The 23,553-nt window shown below is 48.4% G+C and overlaps 1 protein-coding gene across 1 annotated transcript in view; it reads left to right on the top strand.

The window, feature by feature from the left end:
• Nucleotides 1-23,553, top strand: part of BCR (BCR activator of RhoGEF and GTPase) — a 79,711-nt gene that overhangs the window by 51,382 nt on the left and 4,776 nt on the right. The window contains exons 14-21 of the mRNA XM_081966547.1: nucleotides 836-910; nucleotides 1,159-1,256; nucleotides 2,246-2,377; nucleotides 4,221-4,280; nucleotides 5,209-5,318; nucleotides 16,016-16,155; nucleotides 22,402-22,536; nucleotides 23,319-23,424. Coding sequence (XP_081822673.1) covers nucleotides 836-910; nucleotides 1,159-1,256; nucleotides 2,246-2,377; nucleotides 4,221-4,280; nucleotides 5,209-5,318; nucleotides 16,016-16,155; nucleotides 22,402-22,536; nucleotides 23,319-23,424 — 856 coding nt within the window. The remainder of the gene's footprint in view (nucleotides 1-835; nucleotides 911-1,158; nucleotides 1,257-2,245; nucleotides 2,378-4,220; nucleotides 4,281-5,208; nucleotides 5,319-16,015; nucleotides 16,156-22,401; nucleotides 22,537-23,318; nucleotides 23,425-23,553) is intronic.

Genomic DNA, 23,553 nt, shown 5'->3' with positions numbered 1-23,553 from the left:
TGCGCCCAGCCCCTGCGGCGACCTTTGGAGCATGAGGTCAGGGGGGCTCCTGGGCTGAGTGGGATGCCCTCCTCCCCAAAGAGGGGGGCTGGGAGGAAGGGGGGGGTCAGGCCTTAGGAAGGGTCCCTCCTCCCGCTCTGTGGTTCTGAAGGCCCCTGGAAAGAGTTTGGTGCTGCCTGATGAGAAACAGCTTTTGTACTACAGGTAATCCTCCACTTACAACCATTTGTTTAGGGACTATTCGAACTTACGACAGCACTGAAAAAGTGACTTACAACCAGACCTCATACTTAAGACCTCTGCAACACCCCTGCGGTCACACAATCAAAATTCAGACACTGCGCAACCGGCATGTCTTTGTGACAGTTGACACGGTTGCCGTTTGTGGTCTTCCCAACTGACTTCCAACAAGCAAAGTCAACGGGGAAAGCTGGGTTCACTTAGCAACCACGTAATTCACAACATGCATGGTGATTCGCTTAATGGCCAGCCAAGAAAAGCCATGAAATTGGATTTGACACAGTTAGTGGCCGCCTCGCTTAATAGCGGTGGTTCCGATCCCAATGGCGAATGGAAGTTTAGGACTACCTATAACCTGACCAGTGGATTTGGGAAGGGATTTCAAAAGGTTCGTTTGGAACAATTGGAAAACTAAAATTGAGAGAACTGAATGGATGCTTCCTGGGTGTCTCGAGCAACAACATCACGGTTATCCAACGCTGCTCCAAATGTGTGGATCTCCTCCCCCTCCCCCCCCACTCATGCAGGATGGTCGCCTTGCTCTGGGGAGACCCATGGAGCTGCCCCCATCATCCCTTCTTTCTTTCTGAGACAGATGATGAGCCCTCCGGCCTCTACGGATTCCTCAACGTGATCGTCCATTCGGCCACTGGCTTCAAGCAGAGCTCCAGTGAGTGTAGAGGCTCGGCAGGTGTGCCCCCCCCCCCCCCGGTGCTTAAAATTGGGCCTGAGTTAAAGGCTTACAGTCCCAGTGGGGGGCAGGGGGCGGGGCGGGGGGCTCAGTGCAAGAAAGCCCATGGAAGGCGCCCGAGGAGCGACATGCCCTCCTGAGCCAAGGGCTGCCCAGTGTGCCCCGTTGGCAGAGGGGGTAGCCCCAGGGGGCCCTTACCGGAGCTGTGGCTTCTGTCTCTTCAACAGGCTTGTACTGCACCCTGGAAGTGGATTCCTTCGGCTACTTTGTGAACAAGGCCAAAACGAGAGTTTACAGAGACACCGCAGAGCCCAACTGGAACGAGGTAGGTGGGGGCAGTGCTGGGGGTGGGGTGGGGGTCTATGCACCTGTGTGGCTGAGCTTTCAGGCACCTCCTCCTTGCCTTGTGACCTGGCTGGGGAGGGGGGGGGCTTTGGGGGTTCAGATGGACCTAAGAAATCCTCCCTTGGATGGCGGGAAGCAGGGGGGCAGCAGCCCCTCTCCAAATGGGGAGGACTGCAGAATAAGAGCCCTTTGTACACTAAGGCACAAAAGTTTGGTTTTGTGAGGAAAACTGGGAAGGCTGCTTTACAGATCAATTCCTCTTTAGAATAAATGGATCTAGTATTGCATTAGATCTAACCCAGTATTGCGTTGGGGGGGCGACGGGGACAATTTCAGGACAATAAATAAGCTAGTACTATGGTAAGTATGAATTCAATAAGTGAATAAAATAATTGGGTGATAGATCTTCTAAAAATCTTTATTTTATCCATGTTTGTATATCGTGCTCCTGTCAAAATGATGGTTCTTTTCTAAGTTTGCATTATAATTTTATTTGTCTCAAACCGCTTTTATCATGATTTAAGGAAATGCATTTCGTAACCAGCCCTGAAAGGGAGTAACTGACTTCTGCCCCTTGCTCAGAGAAAGGGCTGCTTGTGAACTGTGTTGGGAGACGTAGCACACTCGATCTCAGGTTCCCTGGGGCGCCTGGCGAGGAAGGAGCTGTGCCGAGGGTGTTTGAAGGACTTTGGATGTAGCAGTGAATCTTGGAAAGAAAGCCGCAAAGAATTGGCAGAATATCCCAATTTGAGGCCGGCACAGTGCGAGGACCTCCCAAATGCTTTGAAGGAGTTTCCTTGGCTGTTCTTTCCCGTCCAGAGTTTGGGGTCTCGAAGGTCATTGTAGGGTCTTCTGAAATGAGAGTTTGTGGGGGCTGAAACGCAGGCACAAGGCCTTCTCTCTGCCAGTGAAAGGAAAGACTGGGCTGAGTGTCCCATTGTCCCATGGCTCCTCCTTTCTTCCCCGCAGGAGTTTGAGATAGAACTGGAGGGCTCCCAGACTCTGCGCATCCTGTGCTACGAGAAGTGCTACCACAAGAGCAAGCTCACCAAAGAAGACGGCGAGACCACCGACCGCATTATGGGCAAAGGCCAAATCCAGGTTGGTGGGGGGGACTGCCATGGGGGGGGGGTTGACCTTGGAACTGCACACCAATGAGGGATGAGTGCATTCAATTTCCATTTAGCCTGAAATGAAAATCACACGTACAGGCAGTCCTTGACATACAACCATAATTGAGCCCAGAAGTATAGTCGTACATTGTGGCTGTTGTTAATCGGGGCACCAATCGGATTTTACAACACTTTTTGACAGCTGCCATTAAGCAGATCACCATGGCTGTTAAGTGAATCTGCAGTGAATCCTTATGTGAATGCCACAGTTATTAAGCAGAGGGGCGTTTTTTTGCCAGAAATCAGAAGTGAATTCCAGTTTTGAGCGAAAAGCCTCATAAATCACAGGGCCCTGCAAATGGCCGGACATCCAGCACCCCAAATGTGATTACGTGTCCATGGGGGGTGGGGGTGGGGTGAGAGGGGAGGCTGTCATAACTTCAAATCTGGATTGCAATTATGTTTTTGGGGTCCACCGTAACTTCAAAGAGTCATAAGTCAAGGACTATGTATTCTTGGCTTATGTCGCCAATGTTTATTTCATATTCCCCGCCTCAGATTGAAAGTGTGCACTTTTGCAGGGAGGCTTTGGGGTCACTCTTAACTTTCCAGCCTTCCAGAATTCCCCCCCAAAACCTGACTTTTCCACTTCCTTCCATATGTTGGGGTACGTAGAGAGAGGAATGCAGGCCTCTCTTTCAGGCGGGTGGCTTTTGAATGATTGTTGGCTGTAGTAGGGTTTGCAAATTCAGCATTTCTGCATTGCTTTATTTAGCATTTGATGCATTGTGAAAATAGCCAGAGTAGTTTTTAATTCTCTGAACCGAACCTGATTGTGCCTGGAAAACTTACCCCTCTTCAGCTACCTCTCATTCACCCTGAGCTTCTTGTCTCTGCAAAGGAGACCTTGGAGATAGCATCCGCCCATTGTTCTGGGCACTGCCAAATGTCTGGAATGGGATGCGAGGGGGGGGGGGGGGGAGACCTCTGGCAATTTTGTGCATCGGGGCTTCAAGTGGGAGGTCTGCAAAATTGCAGCAGGAAGCATCTGCAGCAGAGCAAGGTGCCCAGTCACTTAACTCTTGTGGCATCTGGGCTCTCGGAAAAGCAGGCCTGGTTCATCCAAGCCTGCTGCTGGGCACCCATTGAGGTTCCACTAGTGGTGGTGGGGTGTGGGGAAGACCTTGTGGTGGGGAGAAATGCTGCCCGGGGAATGGTCAGATGAGAGACTCCCCCCCCCCCCCGTGCAGCTGGGTAGTGGGGAGGAGGGCAAGAGGCTCATAAAGAGGCTCATATCCCTCATTTCTTTGTAGTCCAGAGAGAAAGAGTCTGTTAAGGCAGCTTCCCAGGGAAGCAGACTTAGCTGATCTGGTTGGGTTTTCTGTCTGGTCTGCTTGGAAGGCTGATCCCCTCCCAACCCATCCTGGCTCGGGGTCCCTCGAAAGCTGTCATTCCCTCTGGTCACTCGTGCCAATACCGTCTCAGGCAAGGGAGACTGACCGCTGGGCAGCACTGCCAGAAATCCGGTGTGGCTGCAGTGGCAAAACCAGGAGAAAAGAAGATGGACCAGGGTTTGGGGCTCACCATGAACCTACCTGTATCTGAAACATCTTAGCCTTTTCACGGGGTGGAAATGATCAAAACCCCAAAGCCTAAACAGGAGCATTTCCTGATTTATTTTATGCTGTGCAGGACTGTGAACTTTCTGTCTTACAAGAAAACTGGGTAGGGTTCTTCTCCAGGTGATCCTGATTTGTCAGGTAAAATAATGGCAGAGTCTCTGATTTGGCCCCTTGGGTGGTGCTTTCATTCTGGCTCAATGTCTTTTTCAGCTGGATCCCCAAACCTTGCAAGAGAAAGACTGGCAACGCACGGTCATCTTCATGAACGGGGTAAGGAGGCAGAGCGTGAGGGCGGCAGGTTGTGGAGAGTCTCAGCCATCCAGGTCAGGGTTGCCCCAAAGCTGCTTTGTTCCAAAAGGCAACGGGACTTCCTTTGGGGTTTTTTTCCTTTGATAACATTTCAATTCTCATCCAAGAAGCTTCTTCAGTTTTGAAGAAGAACTGAAGAACCTTCTTGGATGAGAAGAAACGTTTTCAAAGGGGAAAAAACCAAGGATGCCCAGTGCCTTTGGGGACAAAGTGCCTTTGGGATTCGGTCTGCAGACTCCGCAGATTCCTCGTTTCCAGCTCTCCCTGATCATGCCATCAGGTTTGCCCACACATGTTATGATGCTTCTTGTCAGAATTAAGTCTGCTATCTTTGCTGAAAAGAAGCAATCAGCCATCTAATTCCTTATACTTACATTAACGATGAGTAATAGAGAGTCATCTTCGCTCAATCAAACCCATTATAACTCCTGCAAAAGGAATTGGTCTCGTATTTGGATAGCAGCTTATGCCCAAAGAAACAATACCTGGAAAACCGTATTAAAATAAAATGAGCAAAGCATGGAGCTAAAGCCATCATCCAAAAGGCTATTTATGCAGGGCATATGGCAAAAACGGACCTTTTATGAAATATTACTATGTACTATGCAAACACCAGAAAAATATTTGCTGGCTTATTACATATTTTAATTAAAAGAAGCCTTATCAATTGATGATGAGTTATGTTTTCTTTCTTAGATGTTTCCTTCTTTTGTAGCTTTTCTGTTTCTATTTCTTTTGGACTTAGTGGGTAAAGAATGCCAGAGTGGCCCTCTGTGGCCCAGGCATGGGGGCCTCTCCCCAAGGCTCCCTTCTGCTGCCTGCCCTCTGCTGCCCTGGGGGAGCCCAGCATAACCTGGAACAAGGAACTGAGAGTTTCTCTCTTTTCAAGGTCGAAGTGAAGCTCTCCGTGAAGTTCACAAGCAGAGAGTTCAGTCTAAAGAGGATGCCATCTCGAAAACAAACGGGAGTATTTGGAGTAAAGATTGGGCTTGTCACCAAGTAAGTTCCTTCCTTCCTTCCTTCCTTCCTTCCTTCCTTCCTTCCTTCCTTCCTTCCTTCCTTCCTCCCTCCCTCCCTCCCTCCCTCCCTCCCTCCCTTCCTCCCTTCCTTCCTTCCTTCCTTCCTCATCTGCTGTGGGGTTATTTTTAAGTTATGATCAGTAAGTTGAGCTGAGAGAGAGGGAAATTCCTTCCCTTCCTAGTCCTGGTCTTAAGAATTAAGGCCCATAGACCAGAGAGAACACAATAGTGCTGCTTTGGGCCTGACAATTGTGGTTCATCATTCCACCAAATTTCTGAAGGACTTTGACCCCCTTAAAAGAGCCTGGTCAGATCTCAGTTCCTGTCACCTCATAGTTTTATCTCCTACCTACACCCTTTTGGGAGGGTACCAGCACACCAGCTTTGGTGAGGAAGTGTTGTGTAGGGAAACGATCCCGTTTCTTCAGCTTTGGCCATTCAGTCGGCCTCGGTCCCTCAGCCCACTAGATCCTCTGCCTTGAAGTCCTGCTGTGCTTAGCAGGAGGAGGACTTGCTGCTTCTGCTACTCTTGTTTTTTTTAAAAAAATAAACAAACAAAAACAAACAAAAACATAAAACACATTCAACCTTCTTCCATTTCATGTAGCGTGTCGTCTGGTTACAAGATTTTGTGCGTCCTTTCCATAGTCACCACTTACAATTATATATCGAATCACAAATTGTTCATTAGATAAACATGAGTACATTATTGTTATATGTCAATTTTTCAATTGTAATTATTATTCCTTAATTTTAAACAAGATATTCTAAATATTGAATCCATACATACAACCTCACTTTGCATCAATAGTTCAACTCCAATTATTATTCCTAAATTTTAAACAAAATATTCTATATATTGAAATCATACATACATCATTCCATTACATCATTCTAATCTGTTTAACAGGGCTAAACCCTTATAGTATTGCATATATCATTCTATTATTCTTAAAATATAAAAAGTCCTCCCACTTTTTCCATTACCATGATTTTTTATCTAACCATTGATAAAACAAATCCCAATCCTTGTAAAATTGTTCATCTTCTTGTTCTCTAATTTCAAATGTCAATTTACTCATTTCCACACATTCCATAATTTTTTGAATAATTTCCTCCTGTGTTGGTATTTTCTCATTTTTCCAATTTTTGGCAAATACAATTCTAGCTGCTGTTAAAACATTTACAATCAAATATTTCAAGTCTCTATTATATATTTCTGGTATAATTCCCAATAAAAAAGTCTCTAGTTTAAAGTCTATATGTTTTTGTGTCATTTTCTCCAACCAAGTGTGGATCTTAGTCCAATATCTTTTAGCTTCTGTGCAAGTCCACCACATATGGTAATATGAACCCAGTGTCTGATGACATTTCCAACACTTTTCTGATTTATTCTTGAACATTCTTGCTATTCTCGTTGGGGGTAGATGCCACCTGTAAAACATCTTATACAAATTTTCTTTATATGCTGTTGACATTGTCATTTTGTAATTTTGAGACCACAATTTCTGCCACTTCTCTAATTCAATCCCATGCCCCAAATTTTTCCCCAAGCTATCATAGTTCCTTTAACTTGTTCTTCTTCTAACTTAGCCTCTAGTAAGTGTCCATAAAGTTTTTAAATTACTTTTTCATCAGTACCCATCAAAATTTTATTTAACTCGGTCATTTTATCATAAAAACCTTCCTCTTTACGATCCTTGTCATATCTAGATTGTATTTGCACATATGAAAACCAGTTCATCTTTATACCTTTCTTTTCCAGTTCTTGCATACATTTAAGTTCACCCTCTGCATTCAATATTTCACCATATCTAACTGTTTGTTCCTTTTTGTGTATTATTGCGTATGAAAAGGCTTCAATAGTTGATAGCCAGACTGAAATTTTTAAATAATATTGTCTTTTAATCTTCTCCCAATTTAGTAGCAGAGCCTCCCGTAGGAAATGTCTTCTAAAATACCCCTGTGTTTTAGTTCCCTTGTACTATAAAAAGGCATGCCATCCCAACAATAGATCATGTCCTTCAAGGGTCAGTAATCTGGTATTCCTTAGTGTTATCCATTCTTCAACCCACATCAAACTTGTTGCCTGGTGATATAGTTCCCAATTGGGCAGGCCCAATCTTCCTCTTGTTCTTGCATCTTGTAACAATTTTAGTTTTATTCTTGCTTCCCCCCCTGCCATATGTACTTAAACACTATTTTATTTAAGTCATCAAAATATTCCTTTCCTAGTCTAATTGGAATCATCAGATATAAAATTTTAGGTAGAATGTTCATTTTAATTGTAGATATTCTCCCTATCATCAAAAGTTGTAAATTTTCCCATTTCTTCAGCTCCATCGCAATCTGTTGTTTGAGTTTATAGTAGTTGTTGTCTTTAAGGGCGCTGCATCTTGCTGTTAAATATATCCCCAAATATTTAACCTTGTTCGTAACTTGCATCTCCAAGATTTCTGCCAACTCTTCTTTTTGTCTTGTTGACATATTCTTTGTCAAGAACTTCATTTTGTCTTTATTTATTTTTAATTCTGCTACTTTTCCATATTCTTCTATTCTTTCTATCAATTTAGGTGCTGTTTCTAATAGATCCTCTAGAACAGTGATGGCGAACCTATGGCACAAAGGCTTCAGGGACCGTCCGGAGGCTTCCCTAAAGCCTTCGGAGCGCTTAAAACCAATGTTCCCTCTAATTTTTTTTCAGTGTGAGCAGAAAAGTATAGTGTTTGAGCGGCACATTTTTATGCCTGAGCACCTGAATTTTTTTCACAAATGTCACCTAAAACAACGAAATCAGTATTATTTGAAACCCAAAGTTATGTTTCTTCAAGGTACCCACTTAATTAAAAGTGTTATATAATGTCAGTATCACTTAACAACGCTCCTGCTTAGCAACCAAAATGTTGGCTCAGGAACTCTGGCATTTGAAGCACACAACTCTTAAAGCTGTCAAGTTACAAGACCCTTTGCACCCCTAACCCTTTAGGGAAAAAAACCCCCCAGGGGTCTTCAAACTTGACAGCTTTAAGACTTGGGGACTTCAACTCCCAGAATTCCTCCTCCAGTCATGTTGGCTCAGGAACTCTGGCATTGAAGCATGCAAGTCTTAAAGCTGTCAAGTTGCAAGACCCTTGCACCCCTAACCCTTTAGAAAAAAAACAACCAGGGTCTTCAAACCTGACAGCTTGAAGACTTGTGGACTTCAACTCCCAGAATTCCTCCTCCAGTCATGTTGCGGCGACGTCATCTGCGTGGATCCATCTTCGGCTTTTTTCACAGGGGGCAGGGCTGCTGCTGAAAATGCCGACGAGCCCTTGCCGCCACCAGAATAACAGCTGCCTCCTCCTCCTCCTCCTCCTCCTCCACATTTGGAGTGAAGCCGCCAAAGCTCCCGCTGGCGCCCCCCTCCACTCGGAGCACCGCGTTACCCCTGCTGCCTTCTCCGCCGCCACCATGCTTTTGAGAAGCCATGAGGCCTTTTTCCCCTGCTCCCGCCCCCCCCCACCGCCTTCCTACTGGCTCCCGCGGCCTCATGGCTCCTCAAAAGCACAGCAGAGGAGGAGGGGGCAGGGGTAACGCGGGGCCCAGCTCAGCTGCTCTGAACGGAGGGGGAGGCGCCGCTGCCACGGGCGGGGGTGCCAGCGGAAGCTTTGGCGGCTTCACCTCTGCCGCAGCGTCGGGTGCTGTTAGAGGAGGAGGAGGCGGCAGCAGATATTCCGGTAGCGGCGGGGGCTTTACTTTAGCTGCAGCGCCGGGCGCAAGCAGCTAGGATTGGCCGCTCAAAAGGCAACCGACAAAAGCCACTTTCCCAGAGAGGGGGGGCTGTTGGAAGAGGGATGTTGCTGCCGTTCCCCGCTTGCCGCTTTCGGAGTCGTTTTGAGGCTGAAAGGGAGCAACTAACACGTGTCCTTGCCACAAAGTGTCATTGAAATGCAATATCTTCTGTGTCTTCTGTGTCTCCCCCCCCCCCCCCAATACCGAGGGTGATTTAAACAGATTAAGGCCGAAGGAGATAAAGCGAAAGTACAGTTTGTTAGCGAGTCACTCCCCCCCCCCCATGTCTTCCTCCTTAAAACCTGTAGCGGCAGGGGCTTTACTTTAGCTGTAAAAAGTCTTTCTCTTTTAATCTAGTGCTGTTTAATGTCCACCTAGATCTTTTCTTTGTCCTTTCCATTTAATTATCATTGGGTTATGATCTGCCCAAGTACTTGTTTCTATCTCAATTTCCTGTATGTTGTAGGCCAATTCAGTCGCTACCTATCTCATGTCAATTCTAGAATAAGATAAATGTCTGTTTGAATAGAAAGCATATTGTTTTTTAGTAGGATTTCTCTCTCTACAAACATCCTTTAAATCTGTCTCATCGATCATTTTAAAAAAGCATTTAGGGAGTATCTTTCTATTTGACTTTGTTGTTTTTTATGAGTTATAGTCCATATTCTTATCTACAATTCCATTAAAATCTCCCATCATACAAATATTTAAGTAATCCAAATCCATTATTTTCCTGTGTAATTTTCTGTAAAATTCATCTTGCTTATCATTAGATGCATAGATTGCAATTAGGAGCATTTTCTTATTATTGTCCATAATTTCCACCATCAAAATTCTTCCATCGTCATCTGTATAAATTTGTTCCACTAGGATTGTGTCTTTGATGTAAAGAATCACTCCTCTTTTCTTAACAGGTTGCCAATGAAGTAAACATTTTCCCCAGCTTTGGTTGCCTTAATAAGTATTCATGTTGCTTTTGAATATGCACTTCTTGTAGACAAATTATATCCAGTTTTAGTTTCCCTAGTTCCGTGATGGCGAACCTATGGCACGCGTGCCAGAGGTGGCACGCAGAGCCATTTCTCCTGGCACGCGGAGCCATCACCAGTTGCTCTTCCGGGTTCGGGCGCAGCAGCCAGCTGGTCTTTACGTGCATTGGCGTGCCAGAAAACAGAAGAGGAGCCGCCCGGTGCGCATGCGCACGCCAGGAAAATGACCTTGTTTTCAGTGTGCACATGCGCGTTGGCCGTTTGGTGATCTGGTTCTTGGCGCACATGCGCACGCAAAAAACACCAACAGGAAGAGCAAGGGCCGCGCGTGCCAAAAGACGTGGAGAGGGGATCCTGGCCGTCGCTTAGTAGAGCAGAGCTGTGGTCGGGGTTTCCCTCCCTCCCCGCCCGAGTGGGCTTCTTGCGTGGCCCTCGCCCTCCAGCCCATGGCTCATCTGCAGTCTGAAGGGCTTGGCCGGCTCGGGCACTTCAGAAAAGCAGCGGCAGCGGCAGCCACAAGGGGAAGGGCAGCAGCGGCCAGCCGGTCCCTGCAGCCACTCCCACACCAGCCAGAAGCGGCACTGTGATAGCCGCCAGGGCTTCCCTTCCTCCCCACCCAAGTGGGCTTCTTGCATGACTCCAGGCTGCGCCTCTGATGAGGATCCGCGGTCCGGACTGCTGCCGCTTCCAGCGGGATATATTCTGCCAGGCCCTTGGCGGCGTCTTTATGCGGTTAGCTCGCCTCCCCACCAGCAGCTCCTCCGCCAGCATCCCGGCTGGAAGCAGCAGTGCAACAGTCGCCATTACCAGGGGCAAAGGGGTGGCAGTGGTGAGAACAGGTGACCGCCACCCCTTCCTCCCTTCCCCAACAGCGGCTTTTGCGCTTTCGCTTCCAGCCGGGATGCTGGCGGAGGAGCTGCTGGTGGGGAAGCAAGCTAACTGCATAAAGATGCCGCCAAAGGCCTGGCAGAATATATCCCGCTGGAAGCAGCAGCTCTCCGGACCGCGGATCCTCATCAGAGCCGCAGGCTGGAGCCGTGCAAGAAGTCCGCTTGGGTGGGGAGGGAGGGAAGCCCTTGGCTGCCCGTCCTCGCCACCGCCACCCCTTCAGCCCTGGTACTGGGACGCCTTGGCAGTGCTCGCCTCGCGTGGCAGCAAAGTGTGTGTGTGCGTGTGTGTAATGGGGGTCTGTCTGGGACCGATCAGCTGAGAGGCTGGCAAAGAAGCAACACTCAGAGGAAGAAGGCAGAGATGCTGGCTGGCATTCGCTTCGCTTACTTTTCGCCGCCGCTGCCCTGGCAGGAAGGAGCATTACCACCCCCTCCCTGCTGGTTGCAGCCCAGGCCCCGCCTGCCCTGCTTAGCTGAAAGTGGCGAGGGAGCAAGCCGCGATGAGCAGGAAGGGAAATGAGCGCCGGCCACACACACACAAACACACAGACCCCACTTGTTGCCGTGCAAGGTGAGCGCTGCTGGGGAGAAATCGGGGAGAGGGGAGAGAAGACCATCCCTAGCAGAAGATTGTTTTCTTCTCCCCATCCCAGTTTTCTCCCCAGCAGCGCTAGTCTTGCGCGGCAACAAGCGGTGTGTGTCTGTGTGTGTGTGTGTGTGTGTAACGGGCTGGATGTGACCGATCACTGAGAGGCTGGCAAAGAAGTCTTCCCCACTGCCGCGAAAAGGCAGGGATAGTGGCCAGCGCTCATTTCCCTTCCTGCTCATCGCGGCTTGCTCCCTCGCCACTTTCAGCTAAGCAGGGCAGGCGGGGCCTGGGCTGCAACCAGCAGGGAGGGGGTGGTAATGCTCCTTCCTGCCGGGGCAGCGGCGGCAAAAAGTAAGGGAAGCGAATGCCAGCCAGCATCTCTGCCTTCTTCCTCCGAGCGCCGCTTTTTTGCCAGCCTCTCAGCTGATCGGTCCCAGCCAGACCCCGTTACACACACGCACGCACACACTTCGCTGCCACGTGAGGCGAGCGCTGCCAGGGAGAGATCAGGAGGAGGCGAGGGGGGGAGAAGGCATCCCTAGCAGAAGTTTGTGTTCTTCTCCCCCTCCTGCTGATTTCTCCCCGGCAGCGCTAGTCTCGCGCTGGAGCAAGCAAGGCGGCTCTCAAAGAGAAGCGCTCTTCCAACAGCCAAGGAAGGAAGAGGAGCCGGGCTTCAGGAAAGCCCCCCTGGAAAGGACAATAAACGGCCCCAAAGAATCTGTTTCTGCTTCCAGAGGACATCTAGAAGGGCGGGGGAGGCCATTTTTGCCTTCCCCAGGCTTCAGGAAAGCCTCCGGAGCATGGGGGAGGGGTGCATGCTGTGTGTGTGTGTGTGTGTGTGTGTGACATGCGCATACGCAGTTGGGTGGGGAATTGAGGGCACGCGGGGGGGTGCAGTAGCGAGTGTGCACGCAATTCTGGCACGCCGTAGAAAAAAGGTTCGCCATCACTGCCCTAGTTTGTGAAATATTTTCTTTCTTTTATTTGCTGAATTAAGTCCATTTATGTTAATTGAGATCATTTTCTTCTCTTCCATATTTATGTTTTATACATAGGATTTATTGCTCTGCTGGCTCTAGGTCCTCGTAGTTCTCTAATATCATTGTCACCTACAGCACCTTCTTCTATCTCGATCCTGCCTACTGCTCCTTCTTCTTTTTCCGACGAAGCCGAAGACACAGCTTGTGATTCTGTCACTGATTCTTTATGTCCAGTCTCCTCAGCCTTCCCTCTGAGATGTTCTTCGAAAAATGCTTCTGCTTTTTCAATTGAATCTATTCTGTATCTTTGTCCTTGCCATACAAACATTAAAACTTCTGGTGTCAACCATCTGTAATTAACACCTTGTTTGAATAGGATTTTAGTCAAAAATTGATATTCTCGATTCTCTCACTTTTCTTGGTATTTGCTTCAAAACTACAATCTCCTTGCCTTTGTACTCCAGTTTTCTATCTTTTGCTTTTTGAAGTATTTGCATCCTAATTGCTTTCTTGGTAAATCTTACATGAACTTCCCTTGGCAGGTCATTTCTCGCTGCATATCTTGTATAAACTCGAAATGCTTCATCTATAGCATCAGCCATCTTCTCTTGGGTTAACTCGAGGACATTTGTCAAAATTTCTATCATTATTTGTAACAGGTTTTCACCTTTTTCTTCTATGTTTTGGAATCTTAGAAAAAATTCTGACCTTTCCATCTCCCAATTCAGTATTCCAATATTATCTTTTTTGATCGCACTTAGTCTATTATCAATCTCCCCAATTTTCTTCTCTCTTTGGTCACCATTTTCTTCAATTTTTTGTAGTCTATCTTCATATTTCATCATCATTTGTTGAATACTATCAATTTTTTCATCATGCTTTTTGTTCCATGTTCTCTGTTCATTGTTCAATGTTTCCCATTTGTTGTTCTATTCTATCCATTCTTTTTTCCGTGTTTTCTGTTCTCTTTTTGATGGTATCTGTTTTTGCTTGCAAATTCTGAATTCCTTGCATAATCATCTCTAAGGTCTTCTCTCCCTTTTCTTTTTCCTGTTGCAACATTGTCTGTATTGATCTTTGTCCTCCTGCTGGTGAGGAGGAGGGTGTTGTTGTTGCAGAGCTGGTGGTTATTATTCTTTTACTCATCTTCAAATTTTTCTTTATTATAAACCACTTGGTATAAAAATCAATTGTAATCCAGAGTGACCATGAAGTGATCAAAGGTTGGAAAAAAGGAAAGAAAAAAGTCAATTATGGGGTGGTCCAAGGTAAAAAAAGTAAAAAGGTAAAAGAAAAAGAAAAGAAAAAGGCCGAAAAAAGGGAAAAAGATTCTGTGAAAAAAAAGCCAAGAGTAAAGCAAGAAGGCAAAACTGAGACAGTGGGTGGATTTACTATCAAAAATGTGAGAAAGAAAAAGAAAAAAAGAAAAAACCTTAAAAGAGAATAAAAATATTCAATCTTTTCTATGCCATAATCCATTTGAAAAAAACCAAAAATTGAAAACAACCAGATTTGGGACCCAACTTCACAGCAAAAAGAAGTAAACACTGCCACCAGCAAAAAAGAAAGAAAAAGAAATAGTTTCAAGGCTTCTTGTAAAGTTAAAGCTCTCTAAACAAAAGAAAAATAACTTCAAAACTTTTATAAAATGAAAGCCTTTCAAGATCACTCCAGGCTTACTCTTACAGTTGTTATCTATTCTCTCCAGGCAGAATTTCCAGGACTGAAAATTTCAGAGTGAGCACCTGTGTAAATAACTCTTCTCCTATCAGTCCTGGCTGAGCCAGTAACCTTGGAGAGCAACCTTTTCCAAACATTTATTCAAACAAAAATAGAAACAAAGTTTCAAAGCCTCTAGGTGGCAGTGTTACTTATCCAAAACTTTCCCTCTCTGTATTGCGTTCTCCGCCTTATTAAGAGAAAAGAAAAAAAGAGTAAAAAGCCAAATGAGAAAAAAGAAAGTAGTACAATGAACTTTAAACTGCTGTATGTAACAAAAAAGATTCTTAAACAGTGAAACAGTAGAACTTAGTTATCAAACAGTCCAAAAAGTAAAAGACAGAAAAACAGAAAGGAAAAAAGCCTGCTCCATTTAACACTATGCTGAATAGAAAGTCCAGTCAGGCTTCTGACAATAAAAAGGAGGGGGAAAAGTAAAAACTTTCACTTTGACTGCCGCTTGCTCTCTCTCATCAGTCTTTATTTTAGATTAGTTCTCTTCATTTAGGGTGTTCTCATAAATCAGAAAAAAGGTAAAAAATATCATCATGAACAAGATGCTCTCTCCTGCACTTTCACTTCCGAAGCTGTCAGCAGTTTCGCCAGCCTTAATGGCTGCTTCCTAGCCGCTGGTAAGAGGGCTATTCCTGGATCACCAGAGACTTTGCGGGTGTCTCTGGGATCGGTAGGATATGCCCCTTCCTATCACCATCTCTTTGGGATGGTTTAGGCCCAGTTGGACCGTCCTGCGGCTGGAATTTCGGCAGCAGTCTCAGAGCCCGAGATTAACCATCATGTCACCGTGATGTCAGCTTCCGGTCTCTCCGCTTCTGCTACTCAACGCCAAGGGGCAAAGAAGGTGGGCTGAGGGGACACCAGCTTCCATTTCACGGCCTCTGGAGGGAGTGGGGCCAAACTACCTTCTTCCATGCTTGTAGGTTTTGGAGGTTTATAGGGGAAATGGGGCTCTTAGGTCTTACAGGCCTTGGGGTCTCATTTCCCCCCTCAAAAGTCTTCTAATCTCCGTAGAAGAGATTCCTGCCCCAACCACTTTTGGACTAGGATCCTCGGTATCCCTGCTGAATCCTTCCAGCTAACTGAGGAGGCCCACTCCCTTCTTAAACATTGTGGTGGCAATATTGGGAAAGTATTACTAAAATGATGGCTATTTAAGGTTCCCCCCCACCCTCCATTTAATAACAGCATGCTAAAGAGTATAAATAACTCTGTAAGTAATTTGGATTTCTGGACTCAAGAAGTTTTGTTCACTACCAAGTGGCGCAATTTCTGCCACCCCACTAAATGTCCAGAAAGGGAAAATGGGGAAACTGTCTGTGATCCATAAAAGGTTTCCTGGTGTAAACTTTCCAGAAAATTTATATTTAGCATTTTGAATAAAACAAGCAATAGTTTATCTGTATTTTTCTTTACTGTCCAAACAGTCGCAGTATTAAAGTTGCTGAGTAAATATGATTCCTGACCTTCTACACCAAATGCACTGGATTATTTTGCTGTCATTGACGATGCTGGGCCAGAAAAGAGCTTCTCCTCTCCCCAGGCTTATGGATGGGAAGAAGGAAATGGTTTTTTCAGGATTCTCCCCACCAATCCTCCATAGCCCAGTACTGAGAAGCCATTCTGCTCCTGGTCTGCAGGGGGGCCACTTGGCCAGCTGGAACAAAAGGCTGTGACCCCAAGCGGCCCCTGCTTTCTCTAACCACTTTATCCCTCTTTAGGAGAGAGCGATCCAAGGTGCCTTATATTGTGCGCCAGTGTGTGGAGGAGATTGAACGTCGGGGCATGGAAGAGGTGGGCATTTACCGGGTCTCAGGAGTTGCCACAGATATCCAAGCTTTGAAAGCCGCTTTTGATATTAGTGAGTATTTACTTGGGACGTTTCCTATTCTACTAAGAGGAAATCCATTCAGTGGTTTCTCTAGCGCAACCCATTGCTACGGTCAGTCATGAAAATGTGACCAGAAGGGCCATCTGTCCATCACATGTGGTTCTCGGCTGGTTTCTGGGCGATGTCATAACTTGAGGTATTTTCCATATTGGTGGTCCTCTTCCATTGTTACTTCTGCTAGGATGCACAATCCACCCAGTGGTTTTGCTGCTCAATTTATTCTTTGTCATCGTGTCAAGTTACCCCACATTAGGCATTGCCATTAAACCAGATGTGGAAGCCACTGGATGAAACAAATTATGATTCTCCAGTGCGCTGCTTAGAGAATCCAAAGGAATGGGTTAATATTGGTCTGCTTGCCTAGAGACTGAATTGAATAAATGTGGCCACGCTTCCTTTTTCACTCGGCTCCTCAGTTTTTTCAATTCAGTTTGCCTGAAGAGACGTAATCACATTTTCTCCTATACCTTATGCTTCATTCCCTTGGATTTTCCTTACTAACAGGTGTTATTATTTTTTTCCTTTATTCTGGTTAGCGTTATGGTATTGGTTTTTGTGAACTTTATTTCGGCAGGCGTGCTGCTTTTCCTGGTCCCACCGGCATGAACCACCGCTGGGGTCGCCCCATTCCGGGGGAATGCGTGTGCGGTGAGGCTTTTCCACCCAATTGACCGGGCTAGCTAGAATGGATTGCTGCTTGGATCCGCTTCCGTGCGTCGGCTCGAGCCCCACTTGTTGCGCTTGGAGGCTTGGTTTGCCATCCTCCCGCCGCTGCCTGTTTTCTCCAGCTAAAACGCGCGGAGCCACCATTTTGGATGGTGCTTTGAATTTTGTGGGCGTGGGCAGCGCCGAGGCTGCTGGGATGGAGACTGGATGTCTGGCAATTAAGAGCCGTTAGGCTTAGCGCCAATTGAGCTCCGTAACAGCGCCCTGAGCCTCATTGCGACCCCGTTTGTGAGACATGCAGCAGTGTGATTGTGATCTGGCTGTATTTCCTCACTGCAAGCGATCCAAATTGAACTGACCCTTGGCGCTTCTCCGGTGACTATGTATCACCCTTGAATCAAAGGGGCTTTTGATCTGCCGGCCCGGTGGGAAGTGCCACAACAAGGAACACGGCCGGCAGATCAAAAGCCCCTTCCTCATCAGCGGCTGCTGATAAGGATGCCAGCAAAAAGCACAGGACTTCCACTAAGAAGGCCTCCAAAGCCCCTATTCCTGCTAGGGTGCCTACTCCTCCCCCGTCTTTGAGGCTGGAGGAATTACCTGCCCTGTCCCTCCAAGGATCTCCTTCAAGTATGGACAGGGACTTCATCTGCAAGGACTCTCTGCTGAGGAGGTGGGCCTAGGTGCCGTTTCCATACCAAGCGCCTCAGGCCTCAGCGTCGTACAGGCCCCCCTGGCCAGGCATTCCACACCGGAATCCAGGCGCTCACCACCCGAGGCCACATTTACCCTCACAGCTGCGGGGCTCCGCGAAGGGGACAATCAAGTCCTGGATCTCCCTAGGGATTTCAGGGATCTCATCAGCTGCCATATCCCAAGGGGTCGACTCTGAACTTAGAAGAAGGTCTAGACAGTCTAGGGCACCTGCTACATCAGCTTTGGTTCCGACTCGGGACCCTCCTTCTCCCATCCATTCTACCCACAGCGAGGATTCGCTTCTGGGTGATGAGGAGCAAGGCGACCAGGAGTTGTCAGATGATGAGGGTCCCCCCCCCCCTGATGTCCCCAGTCCGGGGGCCTTTTCCAGCCTACCCTATTGAAATCATTGCTTTTCAAAGCGAGGGCCACAGCCAACAGGGACAAGAAGGGTACCCCAGTGGAACTTTCGCTTGGCCTGGATTCCACTGAGCACTTATTTACAGAACCAGTTCTAGAGCAAGAGATTATTCCATCTCCCAAACTTTTCCTGGATGTTATCCAGAGGCAGTGGCCCCAGCCAGCTGCAGTGCCCCCACCGAGCAATAATGACAAATGGCTGTTTGGCCCTAGGCCAGACCTGGAGGGGCTCCTCCAAATGCCCACTGTGGATCTGCCCGTAGCTGCCTTGTCCACCCCCGTCATTGTTCCTTCAGATGCGTCTGAAGGATTAAAGGCGGAGGACCACAAAGCAGAGCAAACCTTCCGCAAATCGCACCAGGCTGCCTGGGCCATTCATGCAGCCACTGCTGCGTCCTTTTTCAATAGGACTTCTCTGGTGTGGCTGCGACAGTTACAATCCCGTGTACCTCCACCAGGATGTCAGTAAACTGGTGGCGGCTTTAGAGTTTTCTGCTGATGCCACCCTAGCGGCAACTAAGTTCGCATCCAGGGCATTGGCCACCACTGTCACATTCTGCTGCCTTCTTTGGCTTCACCACTGGCAGGCAGACAGACATGCGATCCAAATGGCACCTTGCGGCTGCCCCTTTTAAAAAAGGGATGCTTTTCCGGGAAGCCCTTGATCCCATCCTGATCGAGAACAAGGATAAAAAGAAAGTGCTCCCCTCCGCACAACGGCGGGTGGACTGTAGGTCCCAACCTTGCTCACGCTGGCAGCCCTTTTGAGGGTGCTCGGGGTCCACCGGGTCCCAGTATTACAGACCCTACTACCAGAGATCAGATCGAGCCCAGGATAGATCAGGATTCAGGGACAGGGCAGGCAACAGCAGCAGCCCCAACAACAGCAACAGTCCCAGTCCAGATGGGGAAGCCGACGTTCCGGTTACCGATCATACCGTCGGTACCGCTGACTCCCAGATTGGTATTCCCATTGGTGGGCGTTTCATTCACTTCATCGACCAATGGGAACAATTAACCTTGGACGCTTGGGTTCTCCAGACTGCGGATCGGCCTCACTCTAGAATTTCTTTCCACTCCCCTGCGGAGGTTCGTCAGGTGCTCCATTCGGAGGTGTGCGGTCATGAGGGCTCTCATGGACGCTGAGATCCAGCACCTTCTGGACATTTGCGCCATCGAACCTGTCCCACCAGCCCAGGGGTTTCTACTCCACCCTGTTTCTAGTGCCCAAAAACTTTTGGGTGGGAGGTGGACAGTGATCCTGGATCTCAAGAGGCTGAACATATACCTGGCGTACAAGTGTTTCAAAATGCAGTCCCTGCAAACCATCTTGGGCTGCATTCACCAGGGAGACTACCTAACATCAGTAGACATTAAAGAGACATATCTGCAAGTGCCCATTCGTCATTCACACCGGAAGTTTCTACGTTTTTCATACACAGGGTGCCATTTTCAATACTGGGCCCTGCCGTTCGCGCTCTCGTCGGCCCCAAGGACATTCACAAAACTGCTGGCCGCAGTAATGGCCCATCTCAGGTCTCTTCCCATAAGACTTCAAGCCTATCTCGACGACGTCCTGATCCAATCGTCATCTCCAGGCCAGATACGTCGGGATCTTCGTGCGAAGATTCGGTCGCTACAACTCCATGGCTTCATGGTAAATATGGACAAAAGTCCATTGTTACCAGCCACATCTCTAATTCACCTGGGGGCAGTAATAGACACTGTTCAATGTCAGGTGTTCCTGTCTCCAGACCGTTGCACCAATATCCACTCCTTGGTGACTCAGGTGCTGGCCCAGAGTCGGTGCACCTGTCCGTCCTCTACACATTGCTCGGGAAGCTAATCTCTTGCATAGGGGTTGTTCCCTGGGCCCGACTCCACGTACGACCTCTTCAGTAGCTTCTCCTTCCACATCAGAGGAGACACGGGGGCATTCTGGACATCACGGTGCGACTGTCTGCCAAAGTGATCCGCTCTCTCTATTGGTGGACCTCCTCCGCCTTGCGGAGATGCTGTCTGTTCAGGGAACGGGATCGGGTCATGATCACGACCGGTGCCAGCTTGTACGGTTGGTGCACTCACACCTACACACGAGTAGCCCAAGGATGCTGGAGCCCCCAGGATTTGGCGAACAATATCAATTGGTTGGAACTTTGGACCATCCATCTGGCCCTTTGGGAGTTCAGAGGCTTGTTGGCGGGGCGGCACGTGTTTATCCTCATGGACAATGGCCGCCAAAGCACACATCAACTGCCAAGGAGGAACACACTCCAAGGGGTTGATGCTTGAGGCTCAGGCCCTCTGCATGTGGGCAGAGGCTCACCTTCTACCCATCAGAGTGGATCACATCTCTGGCTCGTCGAACCTGCAGGCAGATTGGCTGAGTCACGAGACTGTGGACTAGGCGGAGTGGAGGCTCCACCCGGAATTGTTCCAGGAGATGACCCGCAGGTTCGGCATGCCGCTGTTGGACTTGTTTGCATCTCCAACCAACACTCATCTACCTCGATTCTTCAGCAGATTCCGGACAACCGGGGCGGAAGGGGTTGACGCTCTCCATTGCCCCTGGCCCCGGGGCCTTCTGTATGCGTTTCCACCTCTACCGCTCATTCCGAAGGTGATACGCAAGATCCTAACAGAATGGGTGGAAGTACTGAAGGTCGCTCCACATTGGCCCTTCAGATCCTGGTTTGCCGACCTGACCAGTCTGTTTACTGCCCCCCCCCTGGATTATTCCGGACAATAGGATAATCCTCGCCCAAGGGGACCTTCTACATCCGGACCCCAGTGGTTGCAGTTGGCCGTCTGGCCATTGGGGACATCCTGAAGCGGGATAACTTTTCTGCACAAGTCATCCGCACCATCCAGGCAGCCAGACGTCCATCCACTACATGGGTGTGCAACACGACATGGTCGGTTTTCTGCAGGTGGTGCGGCCCCTGGGGATTACACCACAGTCGGCCTCACTTCCTCAAGTCCTGGAATTCCGCCAGGATGGCCTGGACAGGGGCCAACGTCTCCACGGTTCTCCAGAGTGCCGCAGGACGTCCCTTCGCACAACATCCTAGGGTTCGAGCCTTTCTGAAGGGTGCTGCCAACCTTAGACCTCCAACAATTCATCGTTACCCGTCTTGGGAACTTCCCATTGTGCTTGAAGTCTTGACATCTGCACCCTTCGAATCTATTTGCTCCATCAGCCTCCGTCTACTGACCTTGAAGGTGGCCTTTCTTGTGGCCATAACCTCAGCATGCAGGGTCTCGGAATTGGCCCCCAGTCTGTCCGCAGCGACCTCTGCATTTTTCATCCTAGCAGAGTGGCTGGACCCTTCCTTTCTTCCGAAGGTCAACTCCTGATTTCACAGGGCCCAGGAGTTGGTGTTACCTGACCTTTGCCCCTGGCCGGCGCACCCTCGCAAGCGAAAGTGGCATCATCTCGATGTGCGATGGGCTCTCCGACGCTACATCAAACGCGCAGCATCCTTTTGACAATCGGAAGCCCTCTTCGCCACCTTTCTTGCTGAATCCATGGGTCAGAAGGTATCCTCCACAACTATTGGACGGTGGCTAAAGGCCTGTATCGCCAAGGTGTATGAAGTGCAGGGCCACCCAGCACCCCGTCACGTCACAGCCCACTCGACACGTAGTGCGGCCACCACCACAGCCTGGGCCACAGAAGCCTCTGTTGAGGAGATTTGTAGGGTGGCGACGTGGTCGTCTCCGTTGCCCTTCATTAAACACTACAAACTGGACATTTATGCTTCAGCTGAAGCAGCCTTCGGACATCGGGTACTGCAAGCGGTTAACTCGGACTCTGGCTCACTGGACCGGTCATCTACCCGCCCTTAGGTCAGTATGCTCAGGCATATCCCATTCCTTTGGGTTCTCTAAGCAGCACACTGGAGAAAGACCGTTGTACTTACCTGAACGGTCGTTCTTGGTGCGCTGCGTGACAATCCAACCCCGCCCTTTCGCGATTTGGTCCAGGGTCGTAGAGGGCAGGGGTTTTTTGAGGCTAGGAGGGCATTCCATGTGCTTTCATCTTTCGAAACAGCCATGCCTTCCATTGACAAAAACGAGGAGCCAAGTGAAAAGGGGAGGTGTGGCCACGTTTGTTCAATTCAGCCTCTAGGCAAGCAGACCGATACTAACCCATTGGATTCTCACGCAGCGCACTGAGAACGACCGTTCAGGTAAGTACAACGGTCTTTTGGAAGCAATCATAATCTCTGGCAATCGCCATTTCTTAATCATGGAGGAGTTGATTAGTTCTTAACAGTTGCACAAAAGAGAGAAGGGGATGTAAATCCACAGATTATGTTTCTCACAGATTTGGAAAATTCCTGCTGTTGTGATTGATGTCAGAGAACAGATTTGTGAGCTGGAGCAGGTAATAATCCTGCCTAAGGAAGGGACTTTCTTTCCTTCTTGCAGATAACAAAGACGTCTCCATCATGATGAGCGAGATGGATGTGAACGCGATTGCAGGAACACTCAAGCTCTACTTTAGGGAGCTGCCAGAGCCTCTCTTCACAGATGAACTCTACCCCAACTTTGCCGAAGGCATTGGTATGTAGTGGCGTTATGCAGGTCCAAGGAGGAAGAACTGGGCGGCGGCTGCTTCGTGATCAGCTAGCAGTGGGAAGAGGCTGGTGTTACTGCTTTCAGGTTCAGCTTACGGTCCCACACTCACAGCCCTGGAAAATTGCCACACTGAACTCCCTTCACAACTGAACATTGAACAGTGAGGCATGCCTTCTTTAGAATACATGGAAACCCAGTGAATTTAAAATAACAGCAAACTTTTACAGATTAAGAAGTATACCTATTTGCTTTTACACACACACACACACTCACTCACTCTCTCTTCCACACTTACCCAACGTTCACAACTAGGCTGCCAGGCACAAGCCAGAGGGACTCGTGCCTGGGATCCAAAAAATGACTCAGAAAGGCTACGGAGGCTTCAGGGACCCCTTTTACCCCTGAAAGCCCTTGCTTTTATTTGGTGGGGAGGTCTTGGTCTTGCCATGTGCTCAGGCCCAACTTTGTCCTTGTGTTCCCTTAACAGCTTGGTTCCTTTCCCTGAGGGAGGTTTTCCTGGCCTTTGTCCACCTTGCTGCCATGCCTCCACCGACTTCGTGCCTTCGGCCTGGTCTCCCCCCTGGCAGAGTCTCCCTCCAGTAGCTCCCTTTTCTGAACCTCACACGCTGAGATTAAAGAGAGAGAAATGCCTCCTTAACTCTCCTGTTTTACCTTATCTCACTACTCAGGGGAGGCAGGGTGAGCATGATGAGCTGTATGTGCACTTGGAAACCTTGTGAACCTTTTTTCTCCTCCTCTGGCGCTAGTGTTGTCTGAGCCGGTTGCAAAAGAAAGCTGTATGCTGAATTTGCTGCTTTCGCTTCCGGAGCCCAACCTGGTCACCTTCCTTTTCCTCCTGGATCATTTGAAAAGGTGAGGCCGAAGCTCCTTCCCAGCCATCATGGTCAAGGGACATTCCGCAACATCGGTCAACGTGACCACCGATTGTAGAAAGAGGTGGGGCAGGGCACGTACGTGGTGTGCAGGGCCTCTGGGCTGGAG

The sequence above is a fragment of the Natrix helvetica genome, assembly GCF_964273705.1.
Source record: "Natrix helvetica genome assembly, chromosome: 14".
Classification (NCBI taxonomy): Eukaryota; Metazoa; Chordata; class Lepidosauria; order Squamata; family Natricidae; genus Natrix; species Natrix helvetica.
This window is presented reverse-complemented; position numbering and strand designations above follow the sequence as displayed.